The sequence below is a fragment of the Drosophila erecta genome, unplaced genomic scaffold (assembly GCF_003286155.1).
Source record: "Drosophila erecta strain 14021-0224.00,06,07 unplaced genomic scaffold, DereRS2 tig00000021-arrow-pilon, whole genome shotgun sequence".
In the NCBI taxonomy this organism is placed as follows: Eukaryota; Metazoa; Arthropoda; class Insecta; order Diptera; family Drosophilidae; genus Drosophila; species Drosophila erecta.
In genome coordinates, this window is record NW_020825198.1 from 11,888,081 (window position 1) to 11,914,124 (window position 26,044).

At 44.1% G+C, this 26,044-nt stretch overlaps 1 protein-coding gene across 1 annotated transcript in view; it reads right to left on the reverse strand.

Annotated features, from left to right (window-relative positions):
- LOC6544566 (F-box/LRR-repeat protein 16) overlaps positions 1-25,750 on the reverse strand; it is a 28,339-nt gene extending 2,589 nt beyond the window's left edge. Inside the window, exons 1-4 of the mRNA XM_026978144.1 lie at positions 25,346-25,750; positions 18,625-20,034; positions 12,841-13,014; positions 12,610-12,727 (exon numbers count right to left, since the gene is read on the reverse strand). Coding sequence (XP_026833945.1) covers positions 12,610-12,727; positions 12,841-13,014; positions 18,625-19,854 — 1,522 coding nt within the window. The 5' untranslated portion in view covers positions 19,855-20,034; positions 25,346-25,750. The remainder of the gene's footprint in view (positions 1-12,609; positions 12,728-12,840; positions 13,015-18,624; positions 20,035-25,345) is intronic.
- Positions 25,751-26,044: the final 294 nt, after the last annotated feature.

The window sequence follows — 26,044 nt, forward strand, 5'->3', positions numbered from 1 at the left end:
TATGGCCAACCGATAATGGATTTCGTGTGACCTATGAGGTGTGACGATAGCATAAAACTGCAATTACCGTTTCTAAGCCGCTTAGACTTTGCTAATGGGAATTAGCCATATTCCTTGGCCAAATATGGGAGGTGAACGAGTTTGGGGCACGTGCGGCTTCGGCGGCTGCGTAAACAAAGATAAAGCGTCCAGAGACAAACAAATTTGCAGGCAGCATAACGCGTGTGTGTTTTTGCGAAAAACTCCCATCCCTTTTCTCCCAAACACTTCATCCCTTTGCCGAAGTTGAAAGAAGTCGAAAAATGCAGGGTCCGGTCGACTAAGCCGCTTTGTATTCAGTTAAGAGTCGCTATGTGGCAAGTGTGGGTGGGTTGGTGGCCCACTTTGGTTACCGACAGCTACTCAGCAACTTGGATACTTGCTAGGAGCAGTGGAGCGCTCCTCTTGTTTGGCTTCTGACCAAAAAACCACAAGGCATACGAAAAGCTTTGAATTACAAAATATGCGCCAGCCAGCGAATCCACACGAAGATAACCGCGATACTAGCTTCTGGGCCAAATGGAAAACTAACACAAACAGCCATCTGAATGGAGGCCTATGAAAAATTAACACAACCAACTCGCTCTGTTCAGCTGCTCTATTGACTTAACTAAGCTGAAACGAGGCTTTTATGCGCTGTATATAAAGGGAATTTTGGTGGAGTTTTGTGAAGTTTTTAAAGGACTGAACCCAAAATGGCAAAACGGGTGAAAGGAGATTAATGGGCTACGCTTAATGCTGTACTCAAATATGTTCAAATGCATATACGTTTTTATATACATTTTCATTATACTACTAATTAATATTTTGATATGTATGTATATGTTTTTCAACAGCCGACATCAAATGACAAATCAAATTTCAACATTCTTGGAATTCCCTTTTCAAGGGGATCTTCTGGAAGGAGAAATGGAAAATCCATTGCTCATCCATATTCAGGCGTAATTGAGGGGGCGGTGCTGCTGGTGGGTGGGAAGCCACAGCAGTGACAAAACCGTAACGCTGACGACCAACTTGGCCAAGTTGCCAGGCGACGCAGCTCCTCAAGGAGCTAACTGTAATTGTATCTATCAAGCGGCGGATGCAGTACAATCCGCAATGGCGAAGGCGACGGCGACGCCCCAAAAGCTAAAAACCGCAAAAACATCCAACGACAAAGGCGCCTCTGTGCACACAAACATCTAGTGCAAACAGCTAGGACAGTGCAGCCTGGCTAAGGCGAACAACTGACTAATAAATTATGATGGAGTGCAGCTTATTATATATTCCATCTTACTGCTCAAAAATACATAGAACCATCCTTAAAGATTCGATTTCAAGATGCAAATCAATATAAAAGTTAAGGAAAGATATATAAAGTATTCCTACTGCCATTTGGAATATAAAATAATAAGAAAACAATCCGTAGATAAATAATAATTTGACTGCAGAGAAAGTGCGACCTAACGAGTTCCCACTGTACAAATGCGTACTTATACCCAGCACAGACGTAGCTACAGTTGCGATGCACTAAGTCGAGTGCTCGTGATGGAAACTGTGATTAAGAGCCGCCGGCGACACAGGCAGACCGCAATGCTGTGGGGGATTGGGGATAGTCCGCGTTGGAGCGAGGGGCAGATGATCGATAGCGATCGCAGCCAGAGTGACATCGATTGAATTACACTCGGAGCGAGTTCAGAGCATGGGCATTAGCGTTAGAAGCCCCTCAGATCGCCCAGATCTTCCAGCGGATTTGCCGCTTATTTATCGCGCCTGCCATCATCGCTGAAATTCATTTCGTTATCAGCGCTCCATCGATGCGCATCCGTCTCGTGATTCCTGATCCTAAATCCAATTCTAATCCCGATCCGAATCTAGTTGTGAAACACCCATAAGTGCAGCTGGTTAGTGCTTGATTTTATGGCCAATCCTGTGTTGCAGTTTCGTTTTGTGACCGACACTAACGGGTAATTGTTTGGCCGCCAGGATTACTCGTTTTTGCGATCACAAATCATGAAATTGCAGCAAAACGCAACGAAGTCGTGAAGCCAGTGAAAAATAATATATATCAGTTTTGAGTGCATGGAAACTATCAGTTTGCATTCGAGGATGCATTTATTAAGACCAAGAATAGAAAAATTGTGAACTAGTACAGTATTATGGAAATAAAGCTAGGAAAGAATTACAATCCCAAATTCATTCAATATACAATAAATAACAAATTTAAAGAAAACTTTCAAGGTATGTTGTATAATATATATACTTTTTTTTCAACTAGAATTCTTACTTTTTCTATATAAGTAGCCATCAATTATATACCATGTGCAGTTTAGTGATAAGGCTATTGAATGCCATTCCAGTAAATACAAGTTAATCTTGAAACTATTACCCTGGCGAGTTCAAGAGAGAAATGCAGATTATGGAATAGGTCGTCCGAAATGAATGTTCACTGATTTTACGCTAGTGACGTTGGAACTGTGAATATGTAATCATGCTCTTAAGTCTCGTTTCTTGTCTTCTTTAAATGAATATTTTATTTTCGGGTCAGTATCACAAATTCAATTCGTGGTAGACAGGCAAAACCAAATTATCAGCCGCCAATATTGGAAATGATTCATTCGTTCTATGAATAAATTGGGTTCATTTTCTGGGAATTTCCGGCGGATTACAAACCTGCGGAGGCGACGGGAGCAGGAAAAAATCCACCTGCCTGCTTGGTATGGAAATGGGAATTCGCGCTCGACAAGACAACGCATCAAAAATAGTGCCCCAAATCGTGGGTTTATATTCGCCAGGCACACGCACTCGTTGAGACAGAGACAAGTGTCAATAGAAGGACATGGACGTGGGGCATGGAGTGCGGAGTGGAGAAGGACGTGGAATCCAAACATGTCAGGCAAGCAACTTGTAACTTGTGTATCCATGAGATACATTTACATTTCCCCTAACAACTAGCGACGTTTATGCGAGGCTCGTTTGGCATTCAGCCTCTGCTTCTGTTTTTCCAACTCACACTGCCCCACAAAGCGCCACTTTTACCATTTTTCACACACAAAGACTCATATATATTTGGGCTGTGCTTGTTGACGATTGGAACTTGGCTTGCCCATTAACAAAAAGATTCCGACAATAAGGCTTCGATTGAACCATCGGTTTCTGCGTAACCATGTTGGTTTTGTATACGAAAAATCAAGCATCCCAGTGCCAGTTTGAAAAAACTTCTCTCCCAGGACTGGGACAACTCAGAAATTTCATGTTTTGTGACAGCTCATGGCTCTTGTCATGGCTTTCATTCTGCTCATTTGGTGTGCAAACGATTTATATTGATTTTTTGTGTTATTTCGCATACACATGTGGAAAGTTATGCTCACATAGCGGTTAGCATTTGTTTATGACATTCATTTGATGATTGCTGATTTTTCAAATTGCCTCGTTTGGGTTCAATGGGGGAAATTGCATTTGCTCAAAGTTGCGTATGAGTGATGTGAATATTACGCATACGCACTGTGTGATTGCACGCTTATGGCCAATTACAATTGGGCTATTTGGTCTTATTGATTTTTACTGTGTATTATGCAGTATATAACAGATTTTTTTTTACCGCTGGTATAATACTTACAAATTTTAAATATTCTCCACAAGAAAATTGTAACTCATTGAAGCGAGCTCCAACAAAGCTGCTTAAAGTTTAAGTTCAGTTGGCTGCCAGTGGCACTGGACGTAGATGGCAGTCATTATGCCAATTACTCAGAAGTGGAGCGGGGAGCGGGTAGCGGGGAGTATGCCATGAAATTTCACTGTGGCAACAAAACTTTTACGAGTGTATTAAATAAGGCAGCAGAGCCTGCTGAGCCTGCAGATGAAAGCATTCAGCTCAATCTGCCGCCGCTGAATCGACACATTCCGAATTCGCTTTTTAGTTTCTCTGGAAATTTAATATTCGAAATGGTTTCTTCAAAGGCAGCGCAGTAAATACCTCATTGTTCGGATACTTTGTCTTGAATACGATTTACACGTCAATGGACACTTTGTTACATTTCGAATTGTTTATTTAAAATTACTTGAAGCATGCCTAAGAGGGGTTTACATTATTGTTAAATGCTGCTAGTCTTTCACTCATATAAAGAAGCTGACGGAAAATTAATAAAACATTCCTGGAATTTGTATTTGCTTTCACAACAATTTCATTGTACTTTCCTTACTCTGCCAGTACTTCGGATGACGAACTCGGCTGTAGCTGAAGGAAGTGGAATGAACTTTTCTGGGAATCCTTTAATGCTAGTCAGTTTAAGTTTCCCCCACTAAAGATTGCAGCCAAATCGGCCAGGATAAAACAAATCTTACCCAATTTCCCGGGCTGCAGGGAACTGAGGCTTAACCGCTTTAGGGTTTAAGTGGCCCGCCAATTACCGGCAAACTTTGAGGCCAAACAATGAGTGCGTAAATGAGCAGGGATAGCTGGTCCTGGGTTAGGGGTCAGAGGTCGCGTTTCGCTTCTCGCGAACCGATCCCCCCGCATAGGCAAATAATGTTCGAAACGTGCAGGCCTCATTAGGCTCCCCCTCATTACTGTCGCCATGGAATTTGGCAAGGAAGTGGGCGGGACGTGAAGGGTGGGTGGCAGGAACTGCCGCGAATGGAGATGAGGTTGCGCAATGGCAGATTAGCTCCCCTTCAAGTTTGCGGTATTGAAGGAGTCAAGGGGTCGCAGCAATCCAAGAGACTGAAGGCATTAAAGCTTGCGGATTTTCTAACTTGAAATTGAAAGTTTCATATTATTGAAGCCCTGAGTAAATACTAAATTTACTTTTTAAATGAACCTGAGAAGGCATTCCTTACTCCGAAGGCTGCTGATACTACTTTGCATATCAATAATTTGAACTAAAGAGTTATAGCTCTTTGATTACTAGTGCTAGCTATATTTGTGTCCATCTAATGTGGCTGATAAATTCGTGATTTATTTTCTTCTAATGTTTTTATTTCTGCTGTCTTGATGTTACCATAAATTTTGCACTAATTTATGCAAACGATACAAAACAAATTTGCCCGCAAGCTGAGCAAATCAACTTGAAAGCGTGCCACAGCGAAATCAGCGAAACAAGATTTAGCTATCTTTGCGATACTTTTGGCAGGCTGACAAAACCCACTGCAGTCGAACGATTTCAATCAGAAATAATTTTGTATCTTTACTTTCGACAAGGTTTGCTTGTCAACCGCTAATTGAGATTACAGTGATTGGGAAAATAAAGATACATGTAGATTGGATTTCCCGCTTTTGAACAAACTTTGAATAAATGCCAATAAAGAATTGATCTGCTTTAATTTACTTAAATCCGTAAAGAGAGCCCACAAATATAGTAGTTTTTTGTGTGTAGCCAACTTAAAATGTTATATAATTGCAGAATGTTTTTATCATTTTAACATACTAATTTCAAACTAAATTGACCTACAGAGACTTGTGTGGAACATCTCCTTTGAAGTGACTCCATTAAAAATGCATTAAAATCGCTCAGTTGGATTGTCGGCTAATGGTCCCCGTGTGCTGGATCCTTCCATGAGCCGCTGTGCTCTGTCTGCGGGAGTAGTTTCTCCCGCTTTTCCCACATTTTCCAGCATTTTCCACGCACAACATTCGGCGCGGACCACCGTGTGTGTGTGTGTGTGAATTTGATTGGCAGTGAGCCGGAGAGCTCCTAGGGATCTCCCTTGCGACTTGGCTCACATCTTTTCCCGGCATTTTCAAAAGCGAAAAAAAGAGAGGAAAAATTGTTAACCCAGTTTCGTGCCATGTTGTCTGTTCGCCTACTTTTCCGCTCTGCTTCTTGAGCATTTCCACTGAAAACTTTAATGACGTCAATTACTCCTGCCCCGTTGAAGTTAAATTGCTCCAGTTCGACTCAAGGGTTGCCCTATAATTGCTGGGAATTGGTGCAGCAGTTGGGTTTTGCTTTGTTTTCGCTTATTTATTATTTGAGAGCTAATTTGAGTTTGATTTTGCTAAACAATCAATTTTAACTGCCATTATTTTGCGCTTTTCACTCTCCTCAACTCTCAGTTTGTTCTATGAATGGATAACAAAACTGGAATTTTATAAATTTGTTCTATGAATGGATAACAAAACTGAAATTTTATCAGCTTAGCCGAATTATATTACATGTGTTGAGTTGAATACTAAAATGAAGAGTTATGCTTTTCGAAAGCCTTTCAATTGGAAGCTGCAAATGGGTCAGAAAATGCCATAAATTGTAGGCAACGCCTTTCCAGCCATATATCAAAAGTGGAAAGTCTGGCCTGTGCCACATTAGCTAGCAGCTTGTCCTGTCCCAGTTTGACTTGCCCCAAAGTCCGGTGAAAGTGCACCAAGTCACACACAGATGCCACTTTCTCCGCAGGATGTTGGGGTAATCCCGCCCTGCACTGCCTTCTTGGTACTGTGTTATAATGGCCGGTATAAATAGAGACTTGGAAGCAAAGTCGTCAGCAGAATGACAACATCATCAACATGAAAATCAGCAGCTTGATGGGAGAGGAGGTGGCCACCACTGGGAGTGGAGTGTGTGTGGGCTTTAATGCATTGGCGGTAAGCAATTTTCGCTCTTCCTCTTGCCTGATTTTCCGGCTTGCGTCATTGCGTGCAACTATTTCCCACGTAGCTCCGAGTGCGTGTGGCAGACTCAGCTGACATCAAATGCAATTAAAATTGAATTCCACTCAGAGCCCACGCACACAAAGGCCTTTCAAAGGGCTTTCCACAAGCCTTTTTTGCCGTCAAACTTTCTGCATGTGGCAGCCTCTCAAATCGCATTACATAAGCCAACAATTATGTTCCTTGTGCCGTGGCCCTCAACTTTGAACTTGCATGTTTGCATTCAAGTTGATGTTATGTGCGTATGCACTGTGTACTCTGTGTGGCATGGAAATTCCGGGCAAATCTTTGAGGAGCTGAGTGCAAAACAAAAGTGTCCTTGCCCCCATCTCAGTCTATCCGACATATTGTGTGTGCAATGCATGTGCATTTTATATTTATATTTCAGTTGGTTTTCGGGCCTGCTTCTGGCAGTTTTATTAGTTATTTATTTTCCCAGCAAGTGGCCTTAAATTGCGAGTGCAAGCTGCTTGCTATTTACAACATTTTATTTCAATCAAGGAACGATCAGATGTCTGATAAACTGACGTTTAATATTCCCACTCTTGAGCGCTAAAAAGTTGGGAAGCTGCACTTAATTAACTTAAATTGCCGTAAGTGCACTTGCCGTGTTGCATCCACTGCACTGCAGGTATTCCTGAAATCGCGCTAGGTTGTGCGAATGACGTTAAGTTCATGGTCACTGCCAGCTGACAATTGATCGACAATTTGGCCAAATACCCAGTGAGGGGAAAAATGCGTGTGGGGGAACGACGGCATCGCCCCAAAGAGATTTTACAAAAATAAAGTTAATTAAAAATTGCTCAGCGCGAGGGAAGGAGAGCAAAAAGAAGAACAACACAGGAGCAACATCGAGTGCCTTGAAAATGCAAATGTAATTAAATAAACACGACACCCGACGGACGCCCATCAGGCCATCAGCCTGGGTGGCTCTTGTCCCAACCGCGACTAGGATTAGACGAGGGAGGGCAGACTGGGGATACGGAATTCCTACAGCAACGAACCCAAAAGGGGGAGCTTTATCAGTTTTAGGTTTTTTAGGTCTTGGGCGATGCTGCTGCTGGCTGAATAAGATGAATTCGATGGCTCGGCGAGCAGGAATTTTGTCATTGCCAAAGGCGAGGAGGGTAAAATAATGCGGCAGAGGTAAATAAAGAAATACCACCAACCGCGCCCACTTACAGGTTCAACATTTCGCCATTGGGGCGGTCTTATTATGAACTAGGCCGCATTTCACTCGACTCTTTGCTCAGAATGCCTCGAGCGTTGGCAATCATATCACACTAATTATAAATGGTGGGGCAAACATGTTTATTAAAATGTATTACACGTAGATTGAAATGTGCAGCAACACATTGAATATCGATACAGATTGATGGGCTGCATGCCACTTACAGAGTGCTAGACAGCCAGATTGAGTGGCAATTCACTCTAAATTTGGGGATGGCCAAAAGGAACCAGGGGCGTGGTTCCAGCTTGCGGTTAAATTGATGGACGTGTCGCTTTCGCGTCGACAACTGCAATTGTTCAGGCGGGAAACGAACCGCAACCACTTCATTAGCAGTGCACCCAGCATTTCAGCCAAGATGCCAACATTCAGACACTTGGCAATCAAATTGCTTCTGCTCCAGAGGCGTCTCGAGCGGGGGGTCACAAATGTATGCATTTCAGAATTAAAACGTAAGGAGACTTGAACGAAGGCTTATGATTCCATTCCAATTTTAAACTATATTTATATGGCACGTGAAACATGCTTAGAAAGTATACACATTGCAACTTGTTGGTCCTCTAGTGGTGAATATTTAATTCGCATAAATAATAGACTCTGAAAAAGCTATATTCGTTAATTATTCAGATTGAACATTTGCGCCCTAATGGATGCACCCCTGTTTTATTCACCAGCTGTGCATGCTATTCACATTGAGCGAAAAGCTTCGGGAATTTGATTTGTTGCCCGACTCGAGGTTTGTAGTTGCCTCAATTCATTATTTCTTAGTGGGATCTGCTAAATGAAGGGCGGCATTTCTGTTGACACTGTTAATTAATGCGAGATTAACTTGTTCATTGTTTCGCTTACATTTCGCCACTGGCAATTCGCATTCGCATTTGCGTTCGCAGTGTTCGCTTGCTCACGTGCGAACTCATAAATCACGCATACGCCCGGTTGAACGACCTCGGCGCCAATTAACGACACAGCCAACAAGGGCGTCCTGTCAATGTGTCAGCCAGTCATTCAGTCACTCAGTCACTCAGTCAGCCAGCCAGCCAGCCAGTCGCTCTTCCGGTTCCGCCTGCGGAACGGATTGCGTGCCAAATGATGTGTCACCTCACATTCAGATGCCGAAGTGGCAACTAAAGCCACATGTCCTCAGCCAAAAAACCGAACCGTTCACGGAGAAAAAATATCAGATGAATTGGACAGCTGGTCAAACTTGGACAGCACCGCTTTATTTGATGTGCTGCTTTGGGAACCATTTTCGAAGTATAATTTTGAACTATTTACTTGTATCTCTTAGTTAATACTGCAGCATTCACAATTTGAAAATTCAATTCCTTTGCAAGCTCCAAATATTTTTATTAAATTCCTATGTTTAAGTACGATTTTGCGGCAGTGCTGACATGGGTCATAAAAATGGCGTTGGCCGAGTGCCAAGCGCGCCAGGAGACCTCAGCTGTCTCCAGTGAGCGGAGCCATCACTATCACTCCGTGCCAGAACCTGGAGCCTGGCCCAATTCAATTAGATGCCAAATGCAATTAGCTAAATGGCTTCTCGATGTTGTGATAAGCACCCACCGGCACTTACTCCCGTTTGCCCCTGTCACAGCAGTTTTCATGGCCGTCGGGCTGAGGAAACGCAGGACTTGTGCTGGGAGTTGTTATTAAAAGTTTTGCCACCGCCGGGGCCAGAGTTCAGCATCAGGCAGTGGAAAACGGAAAACAGAAAACAGAAAACTGAAAACTGAAAACTGTTAACTGTGAACGGGCTTAGCCAACTTCTGACAACGGTTTACAACTGCAGAAGGTTGCGCTTTAAATGCGAGTTCTAAACTTAAGCAAACTTTGTATACCACATTGCGTCAGTCAGGCAATAAAGCTGGATTACAGCGCTATAAAAATATTCTAGAATTTTAATGTAAGATAATCAGACTGGAAGTTTGATCCTTTGGAACGAAATACTTAAGTGTAACTGCCTGCTGCTTTAAAATAAACTGAAAAGTGCAGGAAATGCAGAAGGAATTAATTATGTTCCACGATTAATGCGGTAATAAATAAATGATTATAACGTCCCTTGCGTATTGAGTGTTAAGGGTTTTCGAGGCCACTGAATGGCTATTAATTAAACATGAATTTCCGGAATGCGGTCACTTCAATAAAATCGTAAAATAAATAATTGGCATTTCGTTCGCTTCCGTTTCCCTGATTTTTATTTATACTTGCTGGGCAAACAGTTTATAATTGGGCTGCAATTTATACAAAATGCCGCCATTAAATATGGCGCCTATTTGCTTTTGTCCTCACGATTCCTAAGCCACGCCCACCCCCCAGCCGCCCCCCACCTAAGCAAACACAAACAGAAACACAGACAGATAGACATACAGACAGACAGACAGACGAAGCCAATCTTTGGCTTACGGGGCGGATGTGTAATATGCTTTGCCTACTTTTGTTGCTGGCCTTTTGGGCCTTTGATGCTGCTTCATCCATCAAAATGTTTGCAGACACACAAAATATGCTGCACACAGCGGTTGTTTGCGTGTGTTTTTATATTTTATAAATATTACTATTTCCCTAAGCTGTTAAACTCATAGTTGGCTGTTTGTGTTTAAAGTCTTTAAGCGAGCAGCTTATGTTTATGATGGCAAGTTATTCGCCATATTAAAGGAGCTGAGATCGATGACTAAAGCGTTAAATTGTACACAACAAATATTTATTATATAGCTTTTTAATCAATCCTAAAATTTCCTTTATTGTTTTGTTTGAGCTCGTATTTATTTCTTTAAACCAACTTCGTTAAGCTCTTTTCTTACCCCTATTTATATGCAATATTCTAGGTTTCTTTCTAGGTGCATCTGTGCAAATCAGTGTCAGTGGCAGTATCCACCATATCCTGCGAGGAAAACTTGGGACTGCCGCCGCATCTCGATGATCAGTGAACTGCAATAATTCGATTTCGATGCGCAGCTCTGCAGCCAGAAATCTGGCTGGTTAACTGCTGAGCTGAAGCCGTAGGAGCAGGAAAATGCCGAGGAAAACCGGAGAGCGGGAAAATCCAGTCGAAGGAGCAGGTAGACTGCAGCTTAATTTGTGGCGCAATGCATGACGCGATGGGGAAAAGGCTGCCTTCGCCTTTGTTGATTGCGGAAGAGGGCGGGCCGGGGTGGTTGGCAAAGAAAATGACGTGCCATGAAATTGATTGCAAAGTTTTCCCTCCGAAAAGCCAGCCCCTTGAGCCAGCTGAAGAGCCAGCTCCTGGAACTCGGGACTCAGGTGGGCGTCGTCAAAGGTCAAAGCGGTGCGCATAGGCAAAACTGGCAGCCCAACCACCGCCAACCTCCGACCCCCGACCCTTAAACCTGCTCAAGTGGGGCGGGGCTTATGCTTGCCGCACTGTCGATCGCATATTAAATGAGTTTACCTTCAGGCGCCTGAGAAAGCCCCTAAGCACGCCTTAAAATTGCCCAGCTGCGAGGCAAGGTGCACGTCAATTAAAGTGGTTTATGGCCAAGTTTATCCGGAGGATGTGTTCCAAGAAAACGGCGCCTGGGCCTGGGAAAATTCCAACTTTATGGCATATCACATTCTCAAATGTGGTTGGTTATTGCAAAACAGGATTAGCTACTATAGTAATGCTGTCTGAAATAACAATTAATAAAAGGTGAAAGCTTTAGAAATCAAAAACCACAAAAATATAATCTGCATAACTTTTCTTTGGCTTGGCCAATTTTTATTACAATTTTTTCTAAGCTGCCGCAAAATCATTTCGTTATAAAACTTTTCACGTTTTGTATTTGCTTTTTACTTTTTACTGCAGTTGCTGCGGTGATGCTCGAAAAAAGGACCTTTGGGGGTCTTGGGGGCTGAACCCTGCCAATTTGCGAGTGACAAGGGTTCTTTTTTCCCTTCGACGTTACGTCAAAAGGATGTAAAAATAGCTGCTTACTCTGTTGGCCAGGAAACAGCATCGCACAAAAAGTGTCCCACAAAAAGTTTCAATTAGTTGAGTGCAATGTTTAGACAAGAAGACGAGGGCCCACAGGCACCCTGTTTTTTCGGAATCAGTACAGTCCCGTGCGGAATGGGAGCACTCCCTAGCCCCCAGCCGGCCACTTCATCTGCCATGTGATGTTCGCATTTCCCTTACAACTCCTGCTCCGTTTGGCACACTCCCGGAGGACATCCTGCACAGCTTTTTCGGACCACTATCAGCACGGCTGGGAGGAGCAGCATTATTCGCGGCCACTCGGTCATCCTCATTTGGCTTTCTGGATTGAACGCTGATGCCCATGGAAATGGCTTCTAGAAGCGCTCAACCCAGTTGTTTTCTGTTCTTTAGAAAGCCTTTCGATTTGCCATCGAAACGGAGAAGACCAATAATTTTACGGGTATTATTTTCGAATAACCACGTTATAAAGTAGTTGAATCTTATAATATTTAAACCACATTTGCATCATAATATGCAGTAAAGAGGTTTGTTTAAGGTAAGTTATATGAGTACAAAATGAATAGAATTTAATAATATTATTAAGCATTTGTGTAAAAGGGGTATGAAAACATCTTCCCAATAAAGGAGCATCCAGGAAAATTCCTAGAAAATGTCCCAATCCCGCTTGACATTTTTTATGAAATTTTTGTCTGTGCAATTTGTGGGACAAATTGGATCCGCCCTCCCCCCGTTCGTTCCACATGTTATTTGATTAATTGGCAGGGGCAGAGTGTCGCTTACCGATATTAACGATGCCATGGTTGGTTAGTTCCCAGCACGACTGCAGTCGCAGGATGCTGAGGCTGTGGCTCTGTTTGGGCGAGAAGTAGCCGAGTGCCGCATCCGTGACGTGGTAAGCCTGTTGGAAGCGGAAGGAGATTCAATTATTTCGATACGGGGCACGGGGCATGGAGGAGGAGCAGCTGGAGCAGCTGGAGCAGCTCTGGCAGATCCTCATCAATCTGGACTTGCCTGCAGCGAGAACTCGTAGAGGGAGGGCAGCAGCTGGGCCACCGCGCCCACCGCCTCGTCCGCGATGTTGATGCAGTCCGCCAGGGACAGGGATACGATTCGGGGCGTTAGACACGCCCACAGTCCCGCCTCGGTCACCTCGTTGCAGCCAGCCAGCTCCAGTTCAAACAAACTCTGCAATTTAAAGGGATTGGGTGTTACAAACTACAGCAAGGACACTGCGCACAGGATCTCATTAAAAGTATCAGGCATAGACTCTAATCACAGACTTACTTTACGGAATACATTTAAAAGGTGCCGATAAATTCGAGTAAGGCTACTTAGGTATTAGTTAGGAATCGATAAAACAATAAGTGTGTTCCTCTAAATTTCAGTCTAAATAAATGAATTTAGGCAGGCTCATAAACACAATTCGATATTAATTTACATGTAGCTCTGCCTTCTAAACAAATGTTTTCCATTGAAAAAATACAACAACTTGCAGACGTGTTAAAATGAAAATTCTTTAAGCAAAATTAAATATTTCTTCATAATATTCCTCAAGAACTTTTGCTTTACAAGAGATGTGTTGTTATTCTTGGAAATGAACTTGATATGGTACGAAAATATTAAAGCATATTACTTAGGAAATTCATTTTCCGTTTATTTTTCGAGTCCACGATTTTGAATATTCGTCTATAAGGGTGACTGTTCTGTCATCAAACCGTCAAGTGTTTTTATGATCTGCCATCCGATAATTTCTAAAATACTTTTGGACATTTCACAGCTTTCATAAACGTTGACACTTGGCGAGCAGAAAAAAGGCCAATCGGAGGCGAATGAAAAACAGCAAAACAAAAATACCTCTGCTCATATATTTTTACATAAAACACATATATATATAAATGGAAAACTTGTGCCTCAGGTGGGTTGACTTGCTAAGTATCTGCTAAAGAACATTTCATATTGCCACTTCATTAAACGATACTTTGAATTCTCCTTGACGTCCACGAAAATCGCGGCCAATGAAAAGTGCTTCTTTGTAAACAAAATGGAAGAGCGATCAATATAATGTTTTTTAAAACTAATCAATGTGCTTAATTAAACGCCTGTGCACCAGGAATGCCCCAGAGCTTTGAAACTAATTGCATTTTTGCATTCACCCCATAAATCAATCGGTGAACCGTAGACAAAACAAGGAAAATTGCACTTTGAAAATCTCGCGATGTGTGGAATGCGGGAAATTTGAATGGAAAAATAGACCAGAGTGATTCAAACAAATTACAGCTGCCACCTGGTATATCCATTACGACGGGAATCCATTAAAAATAAAATTAAATTTCAGTACTGCCAGCTTTTGATGATCAGATTTACGAGTCAACAAACTGGGGAAACTTTTCTCCTAGCTGAATTTACAATTTTTCCATGCGTTTCACGAGCAATTTAGGTCCCCATAACAGGATTAACTTTGACCTTTTCAAGAGCAAAACATTGTGGAGGAAGTAAAAGCGGGAAAAACACATAACATCTCGATGGAGGCGACCCGATTCGAGTGGCAGACTTTGTGGCGGGATACTGGCGCCATTTGGATCCTTGGGTACCTCGAACTCAACCCATTTGCCATCCGCTCGCTCTGAACAGCCGGAAACACGGAAACAAAGGCGATAAACAGCAAATGCAGCCGGAAGCACGATAAAAGACATAAAAAAGAAGCAAATCCCAAGGATGCTCACACACAAAACGCATTAAGCCAGAAACAACAATTAATTCTGTATTGTTGACGCAAAACTGGAGAAATAACAAAACGCAAACAGCTAAAACAGCAAGACACCAATTTAATCGGAATCCTCAATGCGAATCCCCGTGAGTTCGAGTAATCAATCATTTGCTTTCGCCGCGAGAGCAGCAAATTAAATTCAGGAAAAAAGGTTTGAAACAACATGAAAGGAATTCCCATCTGGTGGATATGATTGGCTATGGATTTCTGAATCGTAAAACTTCTTATCATGGGATTGATAAGGTATCCTAATCCTAATCGCATCTGATGTTCAAATTAGTGGCAAAGGGCAGGCAGCCAACTCGTTAGCGAATTAAATGGCCTAATTACGGATGTGTTGAGTATACATGGCAAGTAATTGGATTCTGTACATCGCTTAACTTTGCCAACAATCAGCAGAGGAAGCCCGACCACAAGGAAGCCAAGCCTTTGGCATGACTTCATTATGGATGGTAAATGCTCGCTTCTTGTTTAGACTTTTCCGCCAACCATTTTCCGCATTTCGTTTTTATGGACAACTGTGGAACTTTTACCCCCTGGCTTGTTTATACTCGTACTGAACAGCACAACACACAACACACAACACACAACACACAATACACGTAGCCGTAGCCATGGGAAACTTTTTTCGGTACCATGTGCTCCTCGTCCTCTGAGGAGGAGGAGGAGTCAAAATCGATAGGAAAAGTCAACCACGCAAAGGAGAGTTCCACATGGAAATGCTAATGGAGCCACACACATGCCAGGATGTGTGACTATTTAGCCGGAAAAAGTTTTCCCGTGTTTTCGCCTTTCGTCGAAACGATGACAATTTATGAGTGGTCAAACACAGCGAGCCATTTACTTTCAAAGTTAATAAATTAGGTCTGTTTTATTTTGTTTCGACTAACTAGCTGGCTGCTGGCTGAAATAAATTGATGAATTTAATACTGGCACTGCAGCTGAAAGGAAGTCGCATTTAAGTAGCCAGAGGTGGCGGAGCGTAGCATAAGTTTGTGGGTCAATGGGGTTGGGTTCAACGAGCTCCGTGGCGGACCCACCTGAAACCCCCCATTTCAGAAGTCTGGAGTGGCAACTTTGGAGCGGCAATGCGGAAATCGCATTCACTCGTATATACTATGTTTGTACTCGCCCGAGGCGACTGCAGTGCATTTGCCATTAAATATGTATGGGAATGCAGGAAAGTCGCCGCATTTCCGCCGCTCATTTAGCAGCAGTAACTAGCATTAATTTGGCGCGCCGCATGTTTGGTTTGAGAATGTTCTCAGTTGGAGAATGGGCGTTGATTCCATATGGGCACTAGCCATACACTGTCCGCAGAGTCCCCAAGGTCAAATTCCTGAGCCCATGGCGGTTGATCCACTCGCATCATGGCCCAATCCAACTTGTCCCCAGTGTGTCATTGTTGTTGACATTGCCAGCGACAACAATTTGCAATCAAACCATTTGTTGGCGCTTCCTGCGCACCCACACACCCACTCACCCACACACCCACACCCAACCAACACATGTGCAAGTTTTAGACCCTGGCAATGGAACTAGGCTCATAAACACGGCATGCACTCGCAGTGGATTAATTCATTAATGACATCAGCACTCCGAGTGACGTATGCACAGCAGGGTGGACCTGATTGGGCGCAGCCTAACCCTTAGTCCTGCAACTCTTTCCTTCAAAGGGCATTCTTTCCTAGAAGCCAGTTATCCTTAGATCATTGAGCAGCTAGCCCATGTTACTCATACGCAGTGTTGCCCCATTAACTTCAACAAAGATTTAATTTGGCATACGCTTGACATCGCATTTTCAGTTTTCTCTTGGAACAAAGTAACAACAAATTTAGATGAGCTAATTAGGCTTAAATTGTCTCTTTAATTTAAAGCAAGCTTATTCGTTAATAATCAAATTATGAATGCACACAGCAAATGCCATTGAGTTTCATACTGCTATGGTTCAGCATAGTTGAGCTTTGACAAATTACAATTGTAAACTACAAATATTACCACTAATTGATGCAGTACAAGTATTTCAGCGTGGGACAAAGGTTCACCCTAACAATCAAGCAGGCTGAAAATCAAAGTACTGAATTGTGGGGAAAAGGGATGCAGTCACTCAATGGGTGTGTGACTGACTGAGCTGACAGGACCGCAAATTCATGTAGAATGCTCCTTCATAAAGGAATTGGCCACAGCCAGTTCACCGACGTTCTCCACTTTACCAGCTCCGCTTCAGTGTGTGTGTGAGTGAGAGTGCCTGTCTATTTGTATTTGTGTTCTCTCCAATCCCAGTGTGTGTGTGTGTGTGTGTGTGTGTTTGTGTGGGCCATTTCCGGTGACCCATGCTGGGCCCCTGGTGGATTAGGTTCCCAGATTGCTCGGGATTGGTCCATGAAATGAATGGATTAGTTTGCCCAGCTTGCTCCCCCAAAGCAGTTGGCCATCAATTAAGCTCCCCACTTGTTTGTCCAAATTCGATTGGGGTTCCTCGGGATTATTGGGGCAGTCCGGCAAACCGAGGGAGATGAATTCGGTGGCAGGGCAGTAATAAAGACAATGCGAGTGGAATAACCAGGGATAAATGGTGATGGGTTATTCAGGGTGAGTAGTGTGAATGGGATTGCTATGGAAAGAATACCAATCAAGGTAAATATGAACATATGAACATATATATTGCATTATATTTCGCTCATGCTAAATAAGCACTTTATATAGTTTTAACACAAATGTGTTCAGCCGAAAATCAGCTTTTAAATTGTAAGCTTTTATAATAAATTCCGCAAAGATTTCAGTTCACGCTTTTATGCTTTTATTCTAAAAAAATATGGCATTTTTCCTGCAACCGGAGCGCAACTCATAAATGATTCACCTGGCGGAGCGTAGAAATTATGAATGCACAGTGAGTGTATTCGATTGCGCTACTCGCACATTCCGCCCAAATTAGCGCAACTAAATAGCAGGCTAAATTAAATGCAATTTATGACGAAGCTTTGATGTGATTTGCATCTGAAATTGATCGCATCAATTCATTATGTGCCGGCAGTCGAGTCGAGTGACGAAAGTGGAGGGTTTTTGCCAAATTCGCCAGCCGATGACACACTTTTCAGCTCTGACACGTTTCATTTCTCTGGCGCGCGGCACAAGTCCCGAAATAAATTGAAAATAGTCTTCATTTCAGCGCACAGTTACGGATTCGTGTGCGAATTCATTTATTTCGGTTGCGGTTGTGGCCCAAAAGCGGGACTGACCACTGTCAACTTGCCGCTGCCACTGGCCAAAACTCGAAACGCCCACGGCTGAAAAGTTCTCTCTTTCTCAGACATTTTCCGATCCCATCTCCGTCGGTGGTCCCAGCAAAACCCAAAAACCAAATCAAGTCGGATGTGGCACCAAATGAAAGCCGTTCAGAGATGTTGCAGAGCTGGGAGCAGTTGCGCTGGGTTGCCCTGGGATGCCCTGTGGGCCAGATTTCCGGACATGGCCGTCTGCCCAAGGGCCAAGTTGTCTTGCATTTTAAAAAAACGACAGCCCATTATTCCAGCTTATGTGCAGACGGGAATTTTGTTTACACATACTCGTACTCTTACTCGTATAAGTAGTTTGCACTTGTATCTCAAGGGCGAAAAGATACGACAGCCGTTTGCCAAACATTTTTAGTCGGCCCTGTCGCTTTTTATCAGCGACGTATCTTAATGAGTGTATAACCATTTGAGGGCTGTTACGATAAATCTTTAGACAGTTTCCCCAACTGACATTAAGTAAATGAATACAGAATTTGTGCAATTTGTGCTTATAATGAATGCCAGCATGCCGATGCACTTTTATTGCTTTTATTAATTCCGCAATTTGAATAAATGAACGCAAACACACGGAAATTGTAAAAATATTCGAAATGCATTGGTCACAAGTAAATTAAAACGGCAAAGGAGGTGGAGGAAAAATAAATTAAATTTTTGTATAATATGCAATATATTTTTGTAATACCAAACTACCAAATAAATAAATGGTATGGCCAGATTATAAAGGTTCCAACTCACCTGCAGGTGGTCGAGCAGGGTCTCCAGTCCCCGGTCGCTGATGGAGGAGCAGCGCAGGCTGAGCGAGTGGACGTGCTTGGAGGCGAGCGGGAAGGAGTGGACCACATCCAGGGCGTCCTCGTCGGAGGCGCCGACCAGTCCCAGCGCGTGGAAGCCGCGCCGGATGAGCGAGTTGTAGAGCTTGCCGCGATCGCAGCCTGGCATTTGGCGCAGCTCGCGGCACTGCAGAGTGGGCAACAGGCCGCTCCAGTAGCGCGGACTGCGGTACAGTGTGTCCCGCCACTTGACGCACACCTGGGCGAGGACGCGTCGCTCGTAGGGGGAGAAGTACTGGAAGAAGCGGCTCAGAAAGCGGTCGTCGAGCATCAGCTGCTCGATGCTGTGGATAGGCGGCGGGTGGAGCTGGTGTTGCATGATCAGCGGCGATGCTGTGCTGATGCCCATGGTGCCATACGGATGGTGCAGGTGCGGATTGGGCAGCTGTTTCCGCAACTGCAGCGGGGTGCCCCCGGCACTGGCCGCCGCCTTCTGGGCGGCCACCATGCCCATGGTGCTGAAGGTGGGCGAGCCTGGGTTCACTCCGCCGCCCGGTATGGTTATGTTCATCTGCTTGGCAATGGACTTCACTGTGGGCGTGGGCGGGGCGCCCAGAGGCATGCCAGTGGGCGGGGCGGGGCCCACCATCACATGGTGGTTGGAGTTGATCAGCGTGGAGGCCTGCAGCTGGAGATGCTGCTGCTGCGACTGTTGCAGCTGCAAATGTTGCTGCTGCTGTTGCTGTTGCTGCTGCAGGAGGTGGTGTGTGGAGTTCTGCACCTGCGACTGGCCACCTGGCATTGTGATGCCTCCGGGACTGGGGCTACTGCCCCGCGACGGCTTGTCCGGCGTCTGTGGAGGATTGGCGTTGCTGGCGGGCGAAGTGGCAGCGTTGGCGGTTGCCGAAGAGGTGTTGCTATTGGAGCTATTCGATCCTGAGTTAGAATTTGAGTTGCCCCCGCCGCACAGGGCGTTCGTTACGCGCTCCATCACCGACGTCTTGCCGCTGGACGCCGCCGGAGTGGTCGTGGCTCCTGCCGGGGATGCAGACTCGCCGCCGCCGCCGCCGCCGCCACCAGCACCACCGGAAGTGCTGCTGTGATGGTGCTTGGAGCGCAGGCCCAGGCCATTGATCCGCTTGGACAACTCCGCGGATGCTCGCTCGACCACGCCCTGAGCCGAGATCGATGACATCGTGTGCTGGAACAGATTCACCTTGCCTCCCTGGGAAACGAAGCCCTCTGGAAAAGTGGAGTCCTTCGTCCGCGCTCCTTCGTTTTTCAATCGCTTCTGGTGTCGGCTTCGCTTATCCTTTACATCCCGTTCGCACTGTGTATTGCTAACCTTTTTCAGCCGGCAATTAGCGAGTTTCACCTGTAACGAACACGATACACAATGGGGTTAATTGGGTAGTTTCCGGTTGCAAAGGTGGCTCAGCAAAGTAGCAAAGGAATCTCTTCAAATATAGCCTTGTAAGCAATACTGAAAGTCTGGTCAGAGATTACTGCACCTTGTTTTCAGTACCCCTTTTTATTAGCTTTCGAAGCACTTAAAATCCACTCAGCCATGGGAAGTCATTTCCGCGAGGAACCACTGCAATTACATGATTTGTGGGAAGTTGCCAACTGTGGTTTGTCACTCCCTGTCAATAGTTTCTCGAGACTTGCCCCATGTGGAAAGCGCGGCACTTTCGCGTGGCTCCGCACGACATGGCCAAATAAAAATGGAGGCCACAACCGGACGGATTTATGGCCCAGTTTCGTTGGGTTGGCGTGCAGGCCGTAACCTCCGACCTCGATTCTCCCTTTTTGCGACTTGTTGTGGCTGCAGAAAGTTCGCCGATAAGGCAAACAATATTCCAACTGCAAACTAACTAAGCCAAGGTAATCCGCCACCAGGTGCAATGCCTTCTGAGTCGCGATTACGGACCGGAAGTACCAGGTCCCGCGACTTTTGGGCGGAGCCACTGGTCCTTGGGGGCTTGGAGGCTCCACTAATGGATTATGGTCAGCATACTAGTAACTTTCTAAGGGGTGTATCTTTAGACTACATCTCTGTTTTAAATTTAAGCAAAAAAGATATTAAGCAAGTGGCAAGGAATATGAGGTTTCCCAGTCTCGAGCTGAGTGTAATGGCTCAACAAAAGAGGCAAATGACATTAATCTTCGTATCGATTTAGAAATCGATAGCTCGAAAAAAGCATAAATAAAAACATAAATGGCCAATTAAGCGAGGACATCAGAAAAGCTTTCCTTTGAGTTCGGCTTATCGAGAGGACACGTTGCCTTTTGTGAAGAGGACAAATTTAATTGCCACAAATGCGCGGATTCGGCAGAGCTCGGTTCCGAATGAGGACCCTAAGCCTCAAGGTGAGCCTCCTACGCCGAGGAGCGCTTATCGTTGGTCCGCCTGGCTGCATCGACATCCTTCAGCATTCATCCTTCGACGTCATCCTTGCCATTTGAGGACTCTGCCGGCCAATCTTCGCAATCGTTTCTGCTTTCCGTTTGGACGTGCGCCCAAACAAAAGACAGTCATCTCGCCGCCCACAGAGGCGTGGCAGAGACATTGACTGAGCTTTCTCTGTCATTTCCGGTCGGTTTAAATGCGGAATGCTTCCCCAGCACTCTAAACTTGGATTGGCTGTTCAATTTGCTGAACCAATACCATTTGCATTTAAATTTATGAAAATTAGTTTCAGGATTTATGTTTCATATATGTTTAGTAACGATTTCCGCATAATATACATTGCTTGGATTATGAAATGCTTTCTCTACATAATTCTATGCTAGTTGTCAGCAGATAGCTTAAAATAACTTTTCATATTACTTTTAATGCCCAATTATTAAATTTAATTTTAAGAGTACTCCTTCTTTGTTTCGAGTGGACGCCCATTTCAAATGTGTCTGGTTTTTATTGTTGAGATTTGATTGTGCGACAAATGCAAATACAAATTTGGTGCACGGCACACTCGAAAGTTGGCATTACCCAAGCAGGCTTCCTCGGTCCTTCCGTCTGCCACAAGTTACACAATCCTCCTTGACTTTGCCAAAGGACCCGCCGAGCAGGAAAAAAGGGAAATGGAAGTGGGAGGTCCTGGCGTATTCTCAATTGTGTTACTCGGAGTGGAAGCGAGTGTCCCGGCTGGGTGAAAATTGGCCTGATAATTTTACAAATCACTGTATAGTGCTCTTAGCCGACAACTTTCTGCTTATGACGTGGTTAATTCAAGCCAGATTTTAAGGCAGCTCCAATTTCAGGGCATATGGTGCAGTTTGTTTTAAATAATCATAAGGAATACAGCATTCACGAGTCATTTTTTACAGATAAAACAGGATAAAATGCTATAGTCGAGTTCCCCGACTATCAGATACGCGTTACTCAGCTAGTGGAAGTGCAAACGAGAAATTGCAACATTTTCTGGAACATCGGTAGAAATTGGGGATATAAAATGGAAAAAAACTTAAAAATGTTTTAAAAGTATGGGCCTGGCAAAGAATTTTTTCAAATCTATAGAAATTTACAAGAAAACATACAAATATATATCCATTTCAGTGTAGGGTAATCAATTTCTTAACAAGAATTTTATGTTGTATTTAAAATGTTTTGAATGAATAAATATTTTAAAATAAATATTATAACATTTCAAACACTTGTATGAATAACATTTGCCCGGTTATTTGTTCAAGAGGGATGCCAATGTGATCTTGCAAGTAATCACACTTAAGAACACATACAGTGCACTCACTGCTCCACCAATAAGAGAGATTACTTGAAACACTACATACATACATACATACATACATACATACATACGTACATACATAAATACATACATACATACATGCATACATACATACATACATACATACATACATACATACATGCATACATACATACATACATACATACATACATACATGCATACATACATACATACATACATACATACATACATACATACATACATACATACATACATACATACATACATACATACATACATACATACATACATACATGCATACATACATGCATACATACATACACCGGTACATACACTACACATTCACTACACTCACTGCTCGAGAGAGATTACTATTTTGCGACTCTAAATTAGAAGACATTCCTTACAGTCTTCGCCAGAACTAGTTGGGAATTATAGGGCTACAAGAAAATTTTTCCTAAACAAATATTAAAAGCGACAATAACTATGTGTTCCAACAGCAAGTTATTCAGGCAATTAAGACAATTTTTACTTTATATGGTCGGAAACGTTTTCTTCTGCCTGTAACATACTTTTCAACGAATCTAGTATACCCTTTTACTCTACGAGATACGGGTATAATTAAAAATGATTTGATATTCTACTATACATAAAAAAATTAAAAAAAAAAATAAACTTCTAAATTTGAATTGTGCCAGAAATATTTATTTCAAAATCCGATTAAGATAAGTTGAGTTATGGAGTTTAGAACTTCAGCCTTAGGACATCTTCAATTTTGTTGAACTTCTTAGGTCTTACGAGATTTCTTCACCATAGATCTTATTCCATTTATTACTCCAACTGCATCTAGCCCTTCGGCAAAACAATAAACAGTTTACCTTGCCTTAGTTGACCCAAAATTGTTTAAATTAACCGAGCTTTCAAGAGCATTTTGGCGCACAGGTGCAGACCCACATCTTTGCTCTCTCCTAAAATGTTTAATTGCAAGCTAAGTAATTTGATTAATATTCCGGAAAGTGCATTTTGCCACACAGCGCCCCGCCCACTGCCCACCGCCCCCTGCGACATGGAACTACATTTTGGAGAAACTTTGGCTGTTTTGGGCGAGCCAAGAGCAAATGTGTTGCATACTGTGGGGCGCACTTGCAGCAAGAAAAAACTTCACTTTAACTCTGATAGCAGAAATTATTTCCCAAGTAAATTGCAATTGCGCTTAAACACAAAATTACTGATTTTATTTTGGGATAAATGTTTTAGGTATACAAAATGAAAAAATATATTCAAGCAAATAAATTGTGTTCGTTATCCCTATTACTGGTGAATTGTAAAAAGATTTCCAGCCACTCCAGTTTTTCCCTTTGTGTAGTAGTTAATGTGGGTATTTTTTCCAAAGTATGCTCAAGTGTTTGGGGGTGGTGGTGTTCGCCCGCCAGTGTATTTCATTTTTGTGCGCCCTCCGCTTCGTGCGCATTTTCCGCAGCTTGGCTCCATGTCTATTTTTGGAGTTGGTTTGAGTTCGAGTACGAGTTCGCGTGCTTATTGGATTTTCCACCAGCCGCCCGCCGCCCGCCACCGGCCACGCCCCCCTGTGACCCGCCCCTCTGTGCCAGAGCCTGCTCCACATTGCCATAATGCACTCCGCTCCGCTCTGCGCCGCCCTCGCCCGGATCCGGGGTTCCAGGGTCCGGGTGGCAAGCCCGTATCCGTAAGCCTGCGTGCTGCCTGGGCAGCAGTATCGATTTTCGCCCGTTGTTTTCCCTGCGCTCTCTCCACTCTGCGCTGCAAACAAAACAAAGCACGGAGACTGAAAGGAAATAGTAGCCCTCCCGAACAGCGAATGTCAATACTTTGCCACCGCATCCCGCTCAAGTTCAGTGCTGTTCTTCCCATCAGCTGGGAAATCGTGAAATGGGAAATGGTAACAAGAATGGAGCGAACAAAACACGGGGACAGCAAAAATGTTGCACGTACTTGTATATACTTGTATGTTTTGGGCTAAAGTTCTTGGGAGTAATTGTCGCAGCAACGGACGGACCCTTGGGATCTCATGGGACAACCATTAAATAATTACGACAGTGTTATTTCGTAACTGTGCGCCTTCTATTTCGACTGCGATGTTACCTTCGTTCTGGGAAAAGTGGCAACAATCGTGCAATTACACACATTTCAAATATGTCCCCACTAAAGTTTCAAAAGTGTTTTTTTTTTCCACATGGAACCCTACTGCTTTAGATTCGGACTGAATTATGCCGAAAGCATAGGTAAATGCCTCTCCACTTGACACTTTGTTGCCATGCAAATTGCACTAGCTTATCCCAATCCCCGGGTCATCTCAATACCAATACCAATCCCAATCCCAATTCGAGTCCGAATCCGAGTCCCAGCCACGACTGGATTCCCCACAACTTGTACCCGTGCCGTACGTCAGTGTTCGTTTCTGGGTCACACTGCAACTTTGACCTGATTTGCGGAGTAGGCCGTCCATATACACATCGAGTATATGCACTACATGGCATACGAAAGCCGCGATAGTGGATAGGTTTTCCAGATATCCAGATATCGAGCGTTATGCAAAGGAGTTCGCAACCAGAATCACAGCGCGAATCAATGAGCTCAATTAAGCGCTGGTGTGAGGACGCGCCAGGATGTCTAAGACCATTATTGCGATTATGCCGATGGGCGGCGGTTAGTGGGTGGTATGACATCACAGACGAGTGGGCGGTGGGCTGTGGGCGGTGGGCGCTGGGCAATGGGGTGGCGCCACCCCCTGGGGCGGTTAGCGACCGGCTCTCTATCTTTCGAGGGTGAGCCGCGCAAGAGGGTGAAACTGGCCAACAACAGTTGAGGTGCAGCCAACAAAACATGATGCACTGAATCCAGTAATAGTATCTCATATTTTCAACGTTTTTTTAACACACACACATTCTTGAAATCAGTAAGAGGGCTTAGAAAACCAACCTTCTCGTTGCTTGATTCTTTATATAATGCTTGAACTCTGCGTCTCACAATAAAAATCAATTTGGCAAAAGTTGCGGCGCCGCGTTTTCCCAATTTTCCTTTGTGTTTTTATCGTGGCTTTTCCTTTTGGATTCCGTATTCGCAGCGGAAAACACAAAAACACCGAAAGAAAACACACGCGAACGGAACAACGAAAGCCGCAAGAAAGTCCGCCGTCTCGCAGACAGCGAAGGAAACTGCAGTAAAACGTTGAAAAACAAAAAAACACAAGTATTTATTTGCACGCTCTTGTCGCCTGTAATTGTTGTGGTCGCCGTTGGAAAATTGTCGAGCGGAAAAGCGAGGAAAACGAGCGTTAGCGCGCACGACTCAAAATTCAAACTGCAGGCGGATGCCACCAGCGAAAGTGGGAAAGCCTGTTTCTGTTTTCCCCGCAACGAAGGAGAGAGAGCCTGCGCACTGTCCTCCGCTCTCTCGCTCGCACGCGGAAAAGCTTTTCCCATGGACGTAGTGCTTTAGGGGATCCATTGCTTCGTTTTCGGAAAAGCGGCCCAGCACTTTGGCCCTACTCCCCTGTCTGCGTCCACTTTTCTCGCAGAGTCTGCGCCCTGCCCTCCACTGCAAGGTAAACAAGCTCAGATGGAGTTTCCGCGGAGTAGTTTCCCACCCTACGAGCCACTGGGCTTTTCCGAGCAATTC